Source organism: Suricata suricatta, chromosome 16 (assembly GCF_006229205.1).
Source record: "Suricata suricatta isolate VVHF042 chromosome 16, meerkat_22Aug2017_6uvM2_HiC, whole genome shotgun sequence".
Taxonomy (NCBI): domain Eukaryota; kingdom Metazoa; phylum Chordata; class Mammalia; order Carnivora; family Herpestidae; genus Suricata; species Suricata suricatta.
In genome coordinates, this window is record NC_043715.1 from 76,126 (window position 1) to 91,074 (window position 14,949).

At 51.7% G+C, this 14,949-nt stretch overlaps 2 protein-coding genes across 4 annotated transcripts in view; one reads left to right on the forward strand and one right to left on the reverse strand.

Annotated features, from left to right (window-relative positions):
• Positions 1-14,949, reverse strand: part of GAS8 (growth arrest specific 8) — a 22,611-nt gene that overhangs the window by 7,340 nt on the left and 322 nt on the right. Inside the window, exons 1-7 of one of the 3 annotated variants that reach the window (XM_029924890.1) lie at positions 10,567-10,675; positions 8,067-8,153; positions 4,746-4,943; positions 3,891-4,097; positions 2,219-2,273; positions 1,133-1,338; positions 435-602 (exon numbers count right to left, since the gene is read on the reverse strand). In XM_029924890.1, the coding sequence (XP_029780750.1) occupies positions 435-602; positions 1,133-1,338; positions 2,219-2,273; positions 3,891-4,097; positions 4,746-4,943; positions 8,067-8,153; positions 10,567-10,569 (924 nt within the window). In that variant the 5' untranslated portion in view covers positions 10,570-10,675. Of the gene's footprint in view, positions 1-434; positions 603-1,132; positions 1,339-2,218; positions 2,274-3,890; positions 4,098-4,745; positions 4,944-8,066; positions 8,154-10,566; positions 10,676-14,949 lie in introns of those variants that run through there. The other 2 variants (XM_029924888.1, XM_029924889.1) reach the window with 2 other exon arrangements.
• Positions 14,740-14,949, forward strand: part of DBNDD1 (dysbindin domain containing 1) — a 9,782-nt gene continuing 9,572 nt past the window's right edge. Inside the window, exon 1 of the mRNA XM_029926063.1 lies at positions 14,740-14,866. Coding sequence (XP_029781923.1) covers positions 14,740-14,866 — 127 coding nt within the window. The remainder of the gene's footprint in view (positions 14,867-14,949) is intronic.

A 14,949-nucleotide genomic window follows, 5' to 3' on the forward strand; every position in this document is an offset into this window, starting at 1 on the left:
GAAGGAAGGAAGGAAGGGGGGGACGGAGGGAGGGAGGAAGGAAGGGACGGAGGGAGGGAGGAAGGAAGGAAGGAAGGAAGGGGGGGACGGAGGGAGGGAGGAGGGAAGGGACGGAGGGAGGAAGACAGAAGGAGGGAAGGAGGGGACGGAAGGAGGGAAGGAAGGAGGAACGAACAGACGGACGGACAAACGAAGGGCTGGCTCGAAAACCCAGGCAGCTGAGCCCCCACCACGCAGGCTGGTGGAAATACCGAACATGCACCAGCCTGACATCCCATCCATGGGAGACACCGGTCAAAGAAAGCCGAGATTCAGCCCCCCATTCCTGCCCTGAAGGCCAAACCCCGCTCTGGGACGCAGGAGGCATCTTGCTGATGCGGGTCCGCTCCTGAGCCCAGGACGAAGTACAAGGAGGGAGGCGGGCAGAAACTCACAACCAGGACCTGCTTGTCCCTCTCGTAGTTCCCGAGCTGCTTCTGCATCTCGTTCATGTCGTCCCGAGCCTTCTGGAGAGGCTCCGCCAGGCGCCTGTTCTGCATGGACACCTCCATCATCTCCTTCTCGAGCTGATCTTCCTTCTTGCGCATACCCTCCATCTGCTCCTGTTGGCACAAGTGCAGGTGTGGAAGGGGTTCGGCAGGCGGAGCTGAGGTCTTCGGGGTGGGGGGAGAGCCATGAGCCCTCCTGCCCCCGAAGGGCAGTCCTGAAGACCGAGGCCTGTTTAATATACAGGCAGAGTAACTCTGCAGTCTTTGCTTATTCTGAACCTTCTAGGAAGGCTGCTACCACGCAAATGGAGATCACACTTTTCCAGGATCCCAGGGGCGCCCCCACTGCAGGAACTCTGTCCCTGCCAGCACTGGCCTGCTGCCGCCCAAGCAGCCCCGCTGGCGCCCCCACTGCAGTTCCACACGGAGCGTTCGCCTGTCACATGTGTCCTTTTTCATCAGCCCCACCCTGGCCACAGTTGCCATGGCCATTTTCAGCTCCAGCTGTGGAGAGGTTCCATTATGAATTTCAAACAAGGACACCTGAGGGGCACTATCAAATATTTTTATAAGGAGGGTACTGGGCCTGATGGGGCTGAGCCCTAGTGTCGGGGCCCCTGGTCCAGCCAGCCCTAGTGCGGCACCTTGAGGGAGTTGATGAGAGCCAGGTTATTGAGAGTGATGTCGTTGTAGTAGTTCTTGATGTCTGTAAAGGCCTCTTCGTGCTGCCGCATCAGCATGTTGATCTGGCCATTCTTCCTCTCCTCCACCTCATGAATCTCAGTCTTCCTCCTCAGGTCAAGCTCATCCCTAAGCATCTTCATTTTTTTGTCATACTTGGCCTCAATTTCTGAAAGGCAGAAGCACATACAGAGCAGCCTGGCAGAGGAACAGGTGGCCCAGTGGCCATAAGCTGAGGGGCACCTGGGCAGCTCAGTCGGTTGAGCATCTGACTCTCAATTTCCACTCAGCTCATGATCTCATGGTTTGTGGGTTCAAGTCCCACGTCTGGCTCTGTGCTGATAGTGTGGAGCCTACTTGGGATTCTCTCTCTCCCTCTCTCTCTCTGCCCTTCCCCTGCTCATGCTCACACGCGTGCTCTCTCTCTCTCTCAAAAATAAACATTAAAAAAAAAAAAGAATAGATGGGCCTTCTAAACATGGCCCAGGAACATTAACCGGGACTTGTGAAGGCTGCACACACAAGCTCAGCCCAAACCCAGGACGGGGTCGGGTGGACGTCTCTCTGCTGAAGCTCACAGACCACATATTCAGCACACACGCCACTGTCTGCCTTCCCTGGCCTGTGGCAGGCACTGACAACCCATCCGGGATTTGGGTTCCAAACAACTGAGTATCGCTGGCCCCGGGGCTCTGTGGTCACCCAGGCTGACTCGAGAGCTTTGTTAGTGGGCCAGACTTTTCACATGGGAGTGTCCTCGGGCCGGAAGCTGTGGGAAAGACGGTCCCAAGAACACGGCCCATGAGGCCGAGTAACTGCCGCGCCTCTAACTGCTGGTCGGCGCCAGGAGCCAGGAAGTAGGTGGTAATTACAACCTCCCCAGCATGCATGGAACTAGGTTGTTCTGGGATCTGAGCCATCCGACAGCCTGGGAAATGACCGCATTTTCCCTCTGCATGGCTAGGCCATTCTAACCTGGTTTCCGCGCCCCGGATTAGCAAGCCCTAGAGGTAAAGTTCCTTCCGACAGGATGCTGCTGAGACACTGACCTCGCACTTGCCTCTTGAAGTCATCCCGCATCTTGGTGACCTCCTCGCTGTGCTTCTGCAAAGGCAGAAAAGCAGGCCGTGACTAGGTGACAGACGCACACAGAAGCCTCCCCCCCGGGGCTGGCCCTGCCTCGGCGGTGTGGAAAATCCAACTCCGTAAACCACGTGCTGTTTCTGGAGAAGGCTGGGTCTCGCTCATCTCCAAGCTCACGGACCGTGCTCAGAATAACGTGGTTCAGTACCTTCCATGTTTCATGATTCACTTTCCCTGGCTAATGACACAATGCTAACAGATGTGCTAAACACTGACCTTGTGTGGACCTTAGCTCAGCTTGCCCTCAGACTGGAGAGCACTGGCCATGTCTACACAGACCTGCAGGTTCTCTCTGGATGCCTGACAGCCTGCCTCCGCTGTGATGTATAGCAGTGTGAACAATTATTCTGACAGTTATATATAAAGGTTTTAAATTAAAAACTTGGATTGTTTTCATAGGGTAGTATTTTTGCACAAAGGGGAATTCTGACCATGTAACTTGCATATCCAGGCCTCAGGTACGCAGACGGCCTCACAGTCACTAAATTCCCTGGAAAGTTGTCTGGCAGCAAAGACCAGACTATTCTCGCAGGCCCAAGACTTCACGGTCGGCCTTCACTCTAAACTTTTTTCCAAGTTTAGTTGAGGCTGCGTTGCTTCCAGGCATGAGGCCAGTGTCAGCAGAGTCTTCTGAACCCACCGCCAGGAAGAGCCAAAGTCACACGCGTCTTCCCTCTGCCCAAAACCTCCGAGGTTCCCCCAACCACACCCAGGTCCTAAGTTTGTCTTCTGATGCCAACAAGCTCTGACCCATCTGCGCTGCCTTCTTGCCCCTTGTTCCTCGGGGCCTTCATACCAGCCCATCTCTGCCTTCTCCAGACCTGGTCTCCCTAAACCCGGCTCAGCCCCCACCGCCTTCCAGTCTTTGCCCAAATGTCACCTCAATGAGGCATTCCCAGAATTCCTTGTGGAAGAATGCAACCCTAACCTCAATCCCCTGCATCCCTTCCCTGCATTGCTCTCCCCACAGCATGTGTGCCTGTGGATGTGCCCTGTGTGTCCAACACTTCATTCTACCTTTTGCCTCCTTCCTGGACCGTCAACCGCACGTGGGCAGTCATTCTCCCAGTCCTGTTCCCTGTATGTCCCCAGAGATCAGAACAGGGCTTGGCACCTATGGGCACTCAGCAAATGAATTTCAACCTCCACCTGGAACCCCCAAGCCTCACTTGGGAAGGACCAAAAAGTCAGCCAGGCGCTTATGAACAGCCTGCTATGTGAAAAACTGCTACGGTCACGTGGGGGCTGGCATACCGGACGCTTTAATGGTGGTATACATTTCTAAATGCACCTGACAGGCTCCCTGAGGAAGCAGACAGGTGTCGGCAGCACACGGAGAGGGACCCTGGGCTGGATTTTCCCCTTGGGAAGTCACTTTGTTGCTCATATCTGAAATAGAATCTGAAACAGAATTCTGTACTTGGCTCCCAAATGGAATTTGTCCATTTTTTATATATTTCAATTAATTGCCAAAATGTAGGAAGCTTCTAGCCAAAATATGAATTCCCAGTTAAGTTGAATAATCAGGAGTTCACGGTCTCCAGCGGCCAGTCAGGCACTGGTGACCCTCACACCTACCAGCCGCAGGTTCTTCACCACCACCTCGTTGGCCAGCTCCTGCTCCTTGAGCTCCACCTTCAGTGCCCGCATGTCCTTGCGCAGTGCACCCTCCTGCGTGCGGTGCTCCTTCTGGGCCAGCTTCATGGCCACGGTGCCTTCGGCCTTCATCTCTGTCAGGTTGTTCTGATGCTCATACAGCAGGTGCTTCACCTTCTGCTTGTACACCTGCAGGCAGTGAGAGCACCACTTGCTGCCCTGCACACTCTCACCCAGGCCCCTGCGTGTGCATGCTCGCCTGCAGGCACATACCCTCCTTTTTTAATGTTTTATTTATTTTGAAGAGAGAGAGAGAGAGAGCACATGCATGAGTTGGGGAGAGGCGGAGAGGGGGACAGAGGATCTGAAATGGGCTCCAAGCTGACAGCAGAGATTTCGATGTGGGGCTCAAACTCACACCCCAGGAATCATAACCTGAGTCAAAGCCAGACACTTAACCGACTGAGCCCCCCAGGTGCCCATGCACATACCCTTTTATAAGAAATACTTCCATGAGGCACCTCGGTGGCTCAGTCAGTTCAGTGTCTGACTCGTGCTTTCAGCTCAGGTCATGATCTCCCATGTTGGGTTCTGCAACGGAAATGAAGCCTGCTTGGGGTTCTCTCTCTCTGCCCTTCCCCCACTCATTCTCTCTCTCTCACTCTCTTTCTCAAAATAAAAAAACTTAAAAAAAAAAACACCTTCATTCCCCAGTGTAAAGGATACAAAGGGCTGTGACCCACAAAGCAAGGAGAGAAAATGCCCCCCAGCCCCTCGTCCAGCTCTTCTGTCCCACACGGTGTGCCCAGCAGGGAGAGGCAGGCTGGCACCATTCACCTTGATCTCCACCTGGTGCCTCTCCTCGGCCTCCTCCATCTCCCGGTCCTTGTTCCGCAGCTCCGCCTTCTTCTCCTCCAGCTGCCGCCGCGTGATCTCCCAGAAGGTGTGGATCTTGTCCCGCTCCAGCTGGAAGTAGTTGCGCTCCTCACGCTCCCTGTCCAGCTCCTCGCGGATGCGGCCCACGTGCTCCTCCACCTGCCAGGCAGAGCCCCGCCGTGAGGACCCGGAGGGGGCCCGCCCACCGCACAGGAGAGAGAAGGGCCACTCTCACCTAAAAACAAGTAAGAACTAAAAGTAAGAAGTTAGAATATGATGCTAGAAAGATCCCAAGGACGGGACTCATTCAGAAAATAGCAGCAAACCTTGAACGTAGCCAATAATCATAAAATGATTATATCCTTTCATTCATTCCCAGGAATTTATACTTGAGAAATTTCTCAAAAGAACACAAGAGTTGGGCTCCTGGGGGGCTCAGTCGGTTGGGCGTCCAGTGTCGGCTCAGGTCATGGTCTCACCGCTCGTGAGCTCCAGCCCCGCATCGGGCTCTGGGCTGACAGCTCTGATTCTGATTCCGTGTCTCCCTCTCTCTCTCTGCCCCTCTCCCGCTCACGTTCTGTCTCTGTCTCTCAAAAATAAATAAATGCTAAAACATTTTTAAAAAAGGAAGAACACAAGTGTTATCTGCTCAAAGATATTAGCCCGCCATAATTACAACAGCAAACAAATTTTAAAGGAAGTAAAATCTGAGATGATTTTAAGTGCGGAAATGGTGGAGAAATTAGAGTAAACATCCTAGAAGATTATATGACCCAAAGACACATGAATATGACAGTGATGGAGCGGCATGTACACACACTCACAAAACAAAGCTAAATCTACAAACATTCACCTTTAGGGAGCCTGGGCGGCTCAGTCAGTTAAGCATCTGACTCGATTTCAGCCCAGGTCATGATCTCACGGTTTGGGACTTTAAGCCCTGCATCTGCACTGTCAGCACAGAGCCTGCTTGGGATTCTCTCTCTCCCTCTCTCTCTCTGCCCCTCCCTTGCTCTCTCTCAAATTAAATAAATAAAACTTAAAAAAAAAAACCACACTCACTCTAAAGATATATGCTAAGCAAAAAAAATACACAAAACCAGAAGACCCCCTAACAGTCAAAAGGGTTTCGTCCAAAGCCCACTGCAAATAGGCAAATAGGTTAATTATTTTTTAAAAGTAGGGCAGGCTCTTGGCTTTCTTGGGAATTTCATTTCCATCAACAATTGGTCATCTTCTGAGCATAACTTCAGGACACTTATTGTGAAGTTTTTCTCTCCTGATGAGCCCACTCCCCGCAGGAAAACCACATTTCTCACTTCAAGAGAAGGCCAAGGGCGCCTGAGTGGCTCAGTCAGTTGAGCATCTGACTCTTGATGTTGGCTCAGGCCATGACCCCAGGGTCGTGGGGTCGAGCCCCATGTCAGGCTCTGCACTGAAAGTGGAGCCTGCTTGGGATTCTCTCCATCTATCTCCCTCTGCCCCTCTGCCCCTCTCCCCCACAAATAAACAAACCTTTTTAATTTTTTTTTCTTTTTCGAGAGAGACAGATAGACAGAGCACAAGAGGTAGCAGCAGAGGGAGAGGGAGACACAGACTCCCAAGCAGCTCCAGGCTCTGAGCTGTCAGTGCACAACCTGACGTGGGGCCCGAACCCACAAACCGTGAGATCATGACCTGAGCCAAAGTCAGTCGCTTAACCCACTGAGCCGCCCAGGCGCCCCCAAATAAACATTTTTTTAAAAGGGAGAGAAGGGCGCCTGGGCAGCTCAGATGCTTAAGCGTCTGACTTCAGCTCAGGTCATGATCTCACAGTTCACGGGTGTGAGCCCCACATCGCACTCTCTGCTTCCGGCAAAGAGCCCGCTTCAGATCCTTTGTCCCCATCTCTCTCTGCCCCTACACCATTCATGCTCTCTCTCAAAAAGAAATTAAACATTAAAAAATAATAAAAATAAGTAAATAAAATGAATTAAAAATTTTAAGAAGGGAGAAGGCCAAGACAACAAGCAGCCAGCGCTCTGCGGGGAGGGGCCTGGGCGGGCTCCCCTCCCCATCAGGGTCTGACGAGGGCATCAGCAGATGACAGTGTCTTCATGTCACAGACCCTTAGGATCTAGACTCAGACAAATATCCTAAACCAGGCTCCTACCTACTTCGACTGACTCACAGTGTTAGATTTCACTCAATATTTAGGTTTCTTATAAATATCCAGATTTCTAGCTTACCTTTGAAAATCAGAAAACAGACCACAGTGGAGCCCAATGCCCTCAAGGCAGCCATCCAATGAACTGAGTGCAGCTGTCCCCAGTCCCTCACCCCTGCCTGGACCCTACACAGGTCTGAGGTGTCAGTGCCCACATGTGCACACAACCCCTGCTGTCTGTACTGGCAGGGACAAGAAGTAAACAGGGGCACAAACAGCTCAACTGACAGGGCGACGAGACATGCAGTCCCTTCTCTACACAGCGGCCTCGGGGTTCTCTCCAAAACACAACACAACCCCTCGCCACCTCCTTAAACTGCTTACGGTTTCCCTGCACGTAAAATAAAGCAACTCTTCACTCGTGTACAACAGCCTATGTCCAGCTCGTCAACTTCAGCGCATGTCACTCCCGTCTCCTTTGTATCTACATCTTCTCTTAAAACTATCAAGTCACTCATTAACACTAACCCACAAGCTGATGTGGGACCCTCGGCTGGCCCGTATCAGACACTCGTGGGTCAGACGTCAACACGGAGGCTGGCGGGGCCACTGCACCTGCTCTCGGGATTCACCATGTGCTGTGGTGTTTAGAAGCCTTTTAACTGGAATTAATGTCGTCAAAATGGGTAAGTGGCTTAAAATAATTCCGGCTGTTTCATGGCCAATAAAATAAACAATATTATATATGCATATGACAGCTCAGTAAGCACCAGGTGCATCAGAGGATAGGACTGAAAGGATATAGAGAAATTTGAAAATAGTTTTTATTTCAGAAAATCATTTCCTCCCAAATCGCTACCACCCTATTTAAAGATGTCTTCCATGTAGCTCTACCTGTACTGGTGCTTCGTTTTAGTATTTACTGTGCGTGAGCTTTGGAGCCAATGAGAAGCATGGACGTGGGAGGGGGCGTGTCTTGGGTCAGGACACAAGCACAGGCGCCCCGACTGAGGGGAGATGGAGGACCCGCGAGAGACGGTCTGCAAGAGGCTCGTGAAGACAACAGCCAGGGACAACTTGGAACAACCTTCGCCAGTCCCATCCCCAGCCCAGCACTGGGCCGAGACACTGCTCACCTGCTCCTTGCTCATGTCCTCCGGAGCAAGCCCGTCAACAATTGGGGTGCCTTTGGTTTTCCCTCTCTTCCCTTTCTTCTTGGGCGCCTTTGATTAAAGAACAGATGATTGGGTAAGAAAGGGAGGCCTGGCTCTGCTTAACTCCCAGGCTCTCTGGGAGGGGGGGCACCTGTCTTGGTACCTCGATCCTGCTGCTCATTGTCGCATGCCCCACCTGGGGCAGCACATCCCTCTGCCCTAGGGTTTCCCCACCCTCATCCACCCACACATTCTCTGTTGACACCTTTGGAGAGACAAGGAAAAAATCTTTTTCAGAAGAGAACATTTTCTCCCTCGGAAAGGAAGGGAGGGTGAAGTCATTCCAAATCCTTTCCTTGGTATGTGGCAAAGACCTCCTTTGGGGTACGTGCAAAATACTTGTACTTGGTCAGGACAACCCTAACACCACACTGTCAAATGTTACCATGTTGGCTATAATGCTGGGTCACTGCCATAGAGTAACCTGCAAGACACTGTTCAGTAAGTACAAGGAGAAATGTCTCCATAGCAATGGTCACAAGTGATGACATGAGGCTTCCTTTCTTCCAAATACAAAACTCCTTCAGAGACCCAGGGGCGCCTGGGGGGCTCAGTCAGTTAAGCATCTGACTCTGGATTTTGGCTCTGGTCATGATCTCACAGTTTGTGGGATCAAGCCCTGTGTCGGGCTCTGAATTCTCTCTCTCCCTCTTGGCTCTGCACCTCTCCTGCTCACGCTGTCTCTCCCTCAAAATAAATAAATAAGCCTTAAAAAAAATCCTCAGGTCGTGTCAGTGGCTATGTCAGTTAAGTGCTCCACTTTAACTCAGATAATGATCTTGCAGTTTGTGGGTTCGGGCACCGCATCGGTCTCTGTGCTGACAGCTTGGAGCCTGGAGCCTGCTTTGGATTCTGTGTCTCCCTCTCTCTCTGCCCCTTCCCTGCTCATGCTCTGTCTCTCTGTTTCTCAAAAATAAATAAATGTTAAAAACAACAACAAAACCCAAAGTGAGCACCGCTCTGAAATAGGCAGTTCACTCTGTTTCTCTCTCTCTCTCAAAAATAAACAATAAAATAAATACATAAATAAAGAAATCCTTGAAAGAAGCCTTGTCAAGGGCTGAAGCAGACACCACTCACCATGGGTGTGCTGTAAACGGCTCACCACACAGACCTGCTCATTGTGTCATTTGCTTTTAACAACTCTGACAAGTTGGGAGGACCTCCCACCTTCACTCACCTCTCAAGGGCCGCTGCTCAAGCAGATATGGAATTTCCAAATCCTTATCTTTACGCCTAGACTTCTCCCAACTCTGTGACCCATGCTTTTGTGCCTGTGTGAATCTCCATGTTTCTGTAATGCATTTGTGTGTATGTGTCTAAACATCCCTACTAAGGTTTTCATATGTGTATATGCACGTCTACATGTCTCTGTAACATGCTTATGATGACAAAAATTTTTTTACATGGATATCTTAGAAAACACAGAAGAGCAAAAAGTAAATAGGAAAATCACCCATATTCCCACAAGGTAGTGATAAACATAAGTATTTTAGTGATCTTCTCCAGTTAATTTTAAAAGACTCATCCACTAAAATCTTTACTCCTAATATACGGCCCTCTTTCAAATCCCTCTACTTCAACAAGTCACCCCATCAGGAGGCAAAAGTTCATCACTATTGGTAATTCACAGCCGACGCAGGGGCTTGCTGCAGCTCTTGGAGAGCTAATGGCCCGCGTGCTACATCTTCCCAGAAAATGCACTACTCAACACTTCTGTATCATGGGTGCCAGGGCAGCTGAGGGCCCTAATACAGGAGAGAGACAGGGATGAAGGACTGGCGAGGCACTGAGCTCCCGGTCCTGCTTTTCACGGGACAGGCCTGACTCCTAAGGGGCTCTCCAAGAAAAGGGCAGCTCCTGGATCCCAAGACTGTGTCCAGGACTCCTTGCTGTAGAGGGAACTCTGGCCTCGGCGGTACGCCTTGGGCTCTCCATCCCAGAGACTGGGGGTCCTAGGGTATCCCCTGAATCCGACTGTGCTCCATGGGACCCTATGATGTCAGACTCCAGGTCCCAAGGATCGGAGGACTGAAACTTCCATTCCAAATAGGAAATCCTGTTGTCCCACGTTCTGTTTTCTGGACAGGTTGATCTCGGGGTGGGGGCGTAGGGGGCGGAGGTTCTAGGAGTACCGCTGTGAGCACAGGATCCGAGAGATCCCAGATCTCTCAGCTCCAAGTGCGTGCGTGATGCGGGATCCGTAGCACCCCATGCTCTCCCCGTGGGGACGCTACAAGAGCACCAAGGCCTCAACTCCAGGAACCCAGAGCTCCAAGCTTCCCCATTCTTGGGCCTCAGTGTGCACAGGTCCCGGGGACCCAGGCCTCCCCATCCAGGGGCCTCTCTGCGCGCAGGGCTGGCTAACCAAGGAGCCCCCGGCCCCCTCGGAGACCCTACCCAGAACCCCGCGCCTTCTCACCATGGCTCTGGCTGTCGATTCCCGCCGCGACCTGCAGACAGACTCGCCCGCCCTGGCGAGGCTGCACGGTCTCCCGGCAACCGAGGGGCGGTCCCGCGCGAAGTCTCGAAGATCCTCGCGATATTCGGCCACCCTGGGCAGTCCCTTGCAACAGCGGAGGAGAGTTCCTAGCAACGCGCGCTAGGCGGTGCCTGGGGTCGCCCGAGTCGGGTAGGTCTTACCCGCGGCGCGGTATCAACGACACACTCGATCTCGCCGAAGCCCCTAAACACAATTCGTTGGGGGACTGTGGTGTCTTTTGCGTGTCTCCCCGACAAGAACTTAAGCTCCATGGAGAGGGAAGGAACTGTTTTGTTTACTTCTTACCTACAGCGCCTAGAACAACGGTACATAGCAGGTGTTCAATAAGAATTCCTTCAGTGAAGGAGGGAGACAGGAAGGAAAGAAAGCTCTGCCACCCAAGGCTCCCAGATGTTATGCAAACTGGATTCAACTTTGGGCTGAGATTACGCCCATGGGCCACACCCACCCTGCCCACCTTTGAAAATTCCTCCCACCAGCTGCCTCGGCGAGGATGGAAGATAGCCGGGTTTCCGCAAACCATCAGAACAAAACAAAAATAGGAAAGAAAAATATTTCCCGGCTAGCTCCACAGTTTTGAAATCAGCACGTTTCTCCTTCTCTGCCTGAGGAGGCCTCCTCTGTGGCCGCCTGTCCTCATGTTGGGGAAAAACTAGAAACCTCTGCTAGAGGTTTCCAACAGGCACTGCAGAAAAAGAGTTCTGAGTTTCCTTTCCCAACCTCTTGCTCTGAAAACTGCAATCATCATATGATTTTGCAAGTGAATTTCCGATCCCTGCCACCAGCCTGTTGCCGAAGTGCGTCACTCTCTGTCAATCAGAAGACTAATAAGAGTTTGTCATAAGCAGGTGCCCAACTTTATACACGATTGTCCTCTTTTTTTCTACACCCTCTACTTTAACATCTTCCTAACTAGTGATTTTGCAGGAGGTCATGTGTTCCTATCTGTTTGGCGATGGAGAAGATTCCAGAATCTTCTCCCCCATGGAGAGTTGCACTGGGGACAAAGTGTGAGTAATGAAAAAGAGGTTGGGTGAGCTTGGATCTGCCAATCCCACCCAAGGAAGAAGATGCCTCGTGACCTGGGCTTGCTTAGGCCCCAGGCACGCACCCAGAGACAGGGATATGAGAGCCACAGTGAGGACACTGAGGGGCTACCTGTTTGCCCACATAAGCCCTGACTGCTCTTGGACTGGAGCAGCCAATCGGAAGGACCCATCTTGCACAGAGCCATAATTTATTTATAGCAGGTGCTGAGGCCTTTGTGAGGTCTGGTCCTGTCCCTGTGCCTGGGTAGCCAAGGGCCTACGCCTCTGTGCCAGACACCATTGGCCTGATAGGGACCTCCTCCCCCAATGCCAGGGCCTCCCAGAGGGGGCTTGTCGGGCGAGACAGTGCAGCTGGGTAGCACAGAAGGGTAAGTATTGTTATTTAACACTTACTTTGGCCAACCCAATATGCTAGGTACCTCATGCTGATTGGCTTTTTTGCTTTAGAAGTCTGGGAGTTCTGAAATAAATGCTTTAACAAGAATTCCTTTCAGCAAAAAGGGCAAGAATAAGAAGGTTAGCTCAGGATAACGAGACAGGGAATCCATTTGTCCAAACCAGCAGCATCGCTTAGTTTGTCAGTATGGGTTGCAGAGATGAATAGGTACAGAGAGCCCTGGCTGACAGCTCCGCGGGCTCCTGACAAGACCTAAAGTGACCTATGCTTTTCATATTGGATTTGAGTTCAGATTCTTAGAAAAGAGTCTTTTCTTCACATGTGTGGCTCAAGATGCTTTTATTCAGCATCAAGCTGTGCAGCTCTGAAACCCAGATAAATGGCATCTGAGTTTCCTGCAAAATCACAGAACAGATGTTAATACATACAAGCCCACTGACCATATTGTCTAATGTCTGGCTCTTCCTCCCGCCTGCTTACTTGGTCAGTCAGGTAAACTGCCTCAGACCAGTGCATCAACTCAGTAGATGCCTGGATGTGAAGATAACAAAGTACTGCAGGGGCACCCGGGGGGCTTAGTCAGTTAAGTGTCTGACTCTTGATTTCAGCTCAGGTCATGTTCTCATGGTTCATGGAATCAAGCTCCGTGTAGGCTCCATGTTGACAGCAAGGAGGCTGCTTGGGATTCTCTCTCCTTCTCTCTCCCTCTCTCTCCCTCCCCTGCTTGTTCTCTCTCTCTCTCTCCTTCTCCCTCTCTCTTTCAAAATAAATAAATACACTTTTAAAAAGATAACAGAGTACTGGAGAAGACTGGACTCTCATTTAGAGATAAATAGTGAGGTATTCACAAATGAAATCACATAATGTGTAGGATCTGCTTCAAAACAATCAAGCAATGAAGGGAGGTGACTGATGGTAGAGAGGAAACATGATCAGCCATGAGTTGGTAACTGTTGGATCTGGGTGTCGGGTACAAGCAGGTTAAATTGCGCTATTCTCTCTCCTTTTGTTTGAAAATGTTCTTAATGAAAGGTTCAAAATAAACCAACACTTGCCTCTGGAGTCAGATCACCTGCTGCTTACCAGCTGAAATGCTTAGACGAAGTCCCCTCTGAGTCCACCCATTCTTCACTCAAAGAGGGAAAAGTCTTAAATAACTGCTATTACAGTTACTATGGCTGCATAACAGGTTCCCCCCCCCCCAAAATAATGGCTTGATACAGTAACAATATCATTTTTGTTCATGAGTCTACGACTCAGACAGGATTCGGTGGGGGACAGCTCAGCTCAGGTCCACAGAACGCCCCCAGAAGGGTGGCTCAAAGGCGGGGTCTCATGCCTGCCCACTGCCTGAGACCTGAAGTCCGGTCTCCGGGCTACGGCCGGCCAGAACCTGCTCAGGTGGCCTCTTGAACAGCCTGGGCTTCCTCACATGAGGTGGCCAGGTTCCAGGGGGTTTTCTGAGGGAGAGGTGAGTCCCTCTGATGATCCAACTTTAGAAGTCACATGGTACCACTTCTGCCACACTCTATTGGCCAGAGCAGTCAGAAGCTTTGCCCAGGTTCAAGCAGAAAAAGTCTAGATGAGGGAGTGTCTTGATAGGAGTGGAAAGGTTCTGGAAATGGAATCAGAAATACCAATCTGACCATTTTGAGAAAATACAGCCTGCCACCCCAGCTCGCTCTGAACAGCCAGTACCCATCCTCTGCCACGATTTCCCAGAGCACTCACTGGCTTGCTTATGTCTCCACCACCCATCCTATAACTCAGTTTTGTCCCTGAAAGACCAAACTCTCTGCCTTTTGGGGTCACATGGAGGCCAGTGGCTCACAGCAAGGGCTGGTTCTACTGGGTCATGAAATCAGTTTAGAAGGTTGCAAACTGCAGTTTTTGTTTTCATTTGTTTTGTAAACTAAAGAAAACCGGGAGCCATTAGCCAGCCTCACTGACTGCCAGTCTCAAAGGCTGTGGGTTCCCTGTAACCGGAGTGGGGCTGGGCAGTGAGGGCCTTCCTTAGGTGGCTCAAACTGTATGGATCACCTGCCTTTGAGAGGGTCCCTTTCCTGCAAACGCCAAGTTAATACCCACCTCCCCCCTCTGTGGGCCTTTTCCACTCCCAGCTGGGAGCAAACCCTTTCTCCCTGATGCTTTTCTGCGGTTGGTTTTGTTTATATAAAAGTGCAGTCTTTGGGCTTACATTCAGACCCTCTGGCTTCCAGTGCCTGGCTGTGAAAGGTTGGTCCAGGTAACCTACCCATTCTGTGCTCAACTACTTCACCAGGAAAAACAGGACACCATCTTCTTTAGATCTCTGGGAGAATTAATGAGATACTGTACACAAAGAACTTGACACAGGGACGCATTCCAGGGGCGTGTGTTTGCGGTTCTCAACGCGCCCAGATCCTGCCTTCCTTCCCGGGGCGCCCTGGCTGCCGGCTACCATCTCCCTACCTCCCATTCCCCACCCGCGCCCTAGCCCAACCCCATCCCCAGTATTCCCTATAGTATTAACCACAATCTGCAATTCTTTGCTTACAGGCCGGGGGGTGTGGGCGCCGCCTTAGCCTCTCCTCGTGCCTCCCCTCCATGGCCAGCGAGGCATCTACGAGTAGCCGGCACCCCATAAATACCTGGGGGTGAACAAAAATGACGGAAGTCGGCGCGGAGGCTGGAGGAGTGTGCGCGCTGGGGGCGCAGAGGGCGCTAGAGTGGCTTCGGCCCCGGGCCGCCGCCGCCGCCGCCGCCGGACGCGCACGGGTCCGCAGCGGGAGAGGTCTGTGCGAGAGACGGTCCGCAGGGCCTGGGACCGGCAGGGGGCGCGCGCGGGGCCGGGCGGGGCCGCACCTGTGCTGCGGG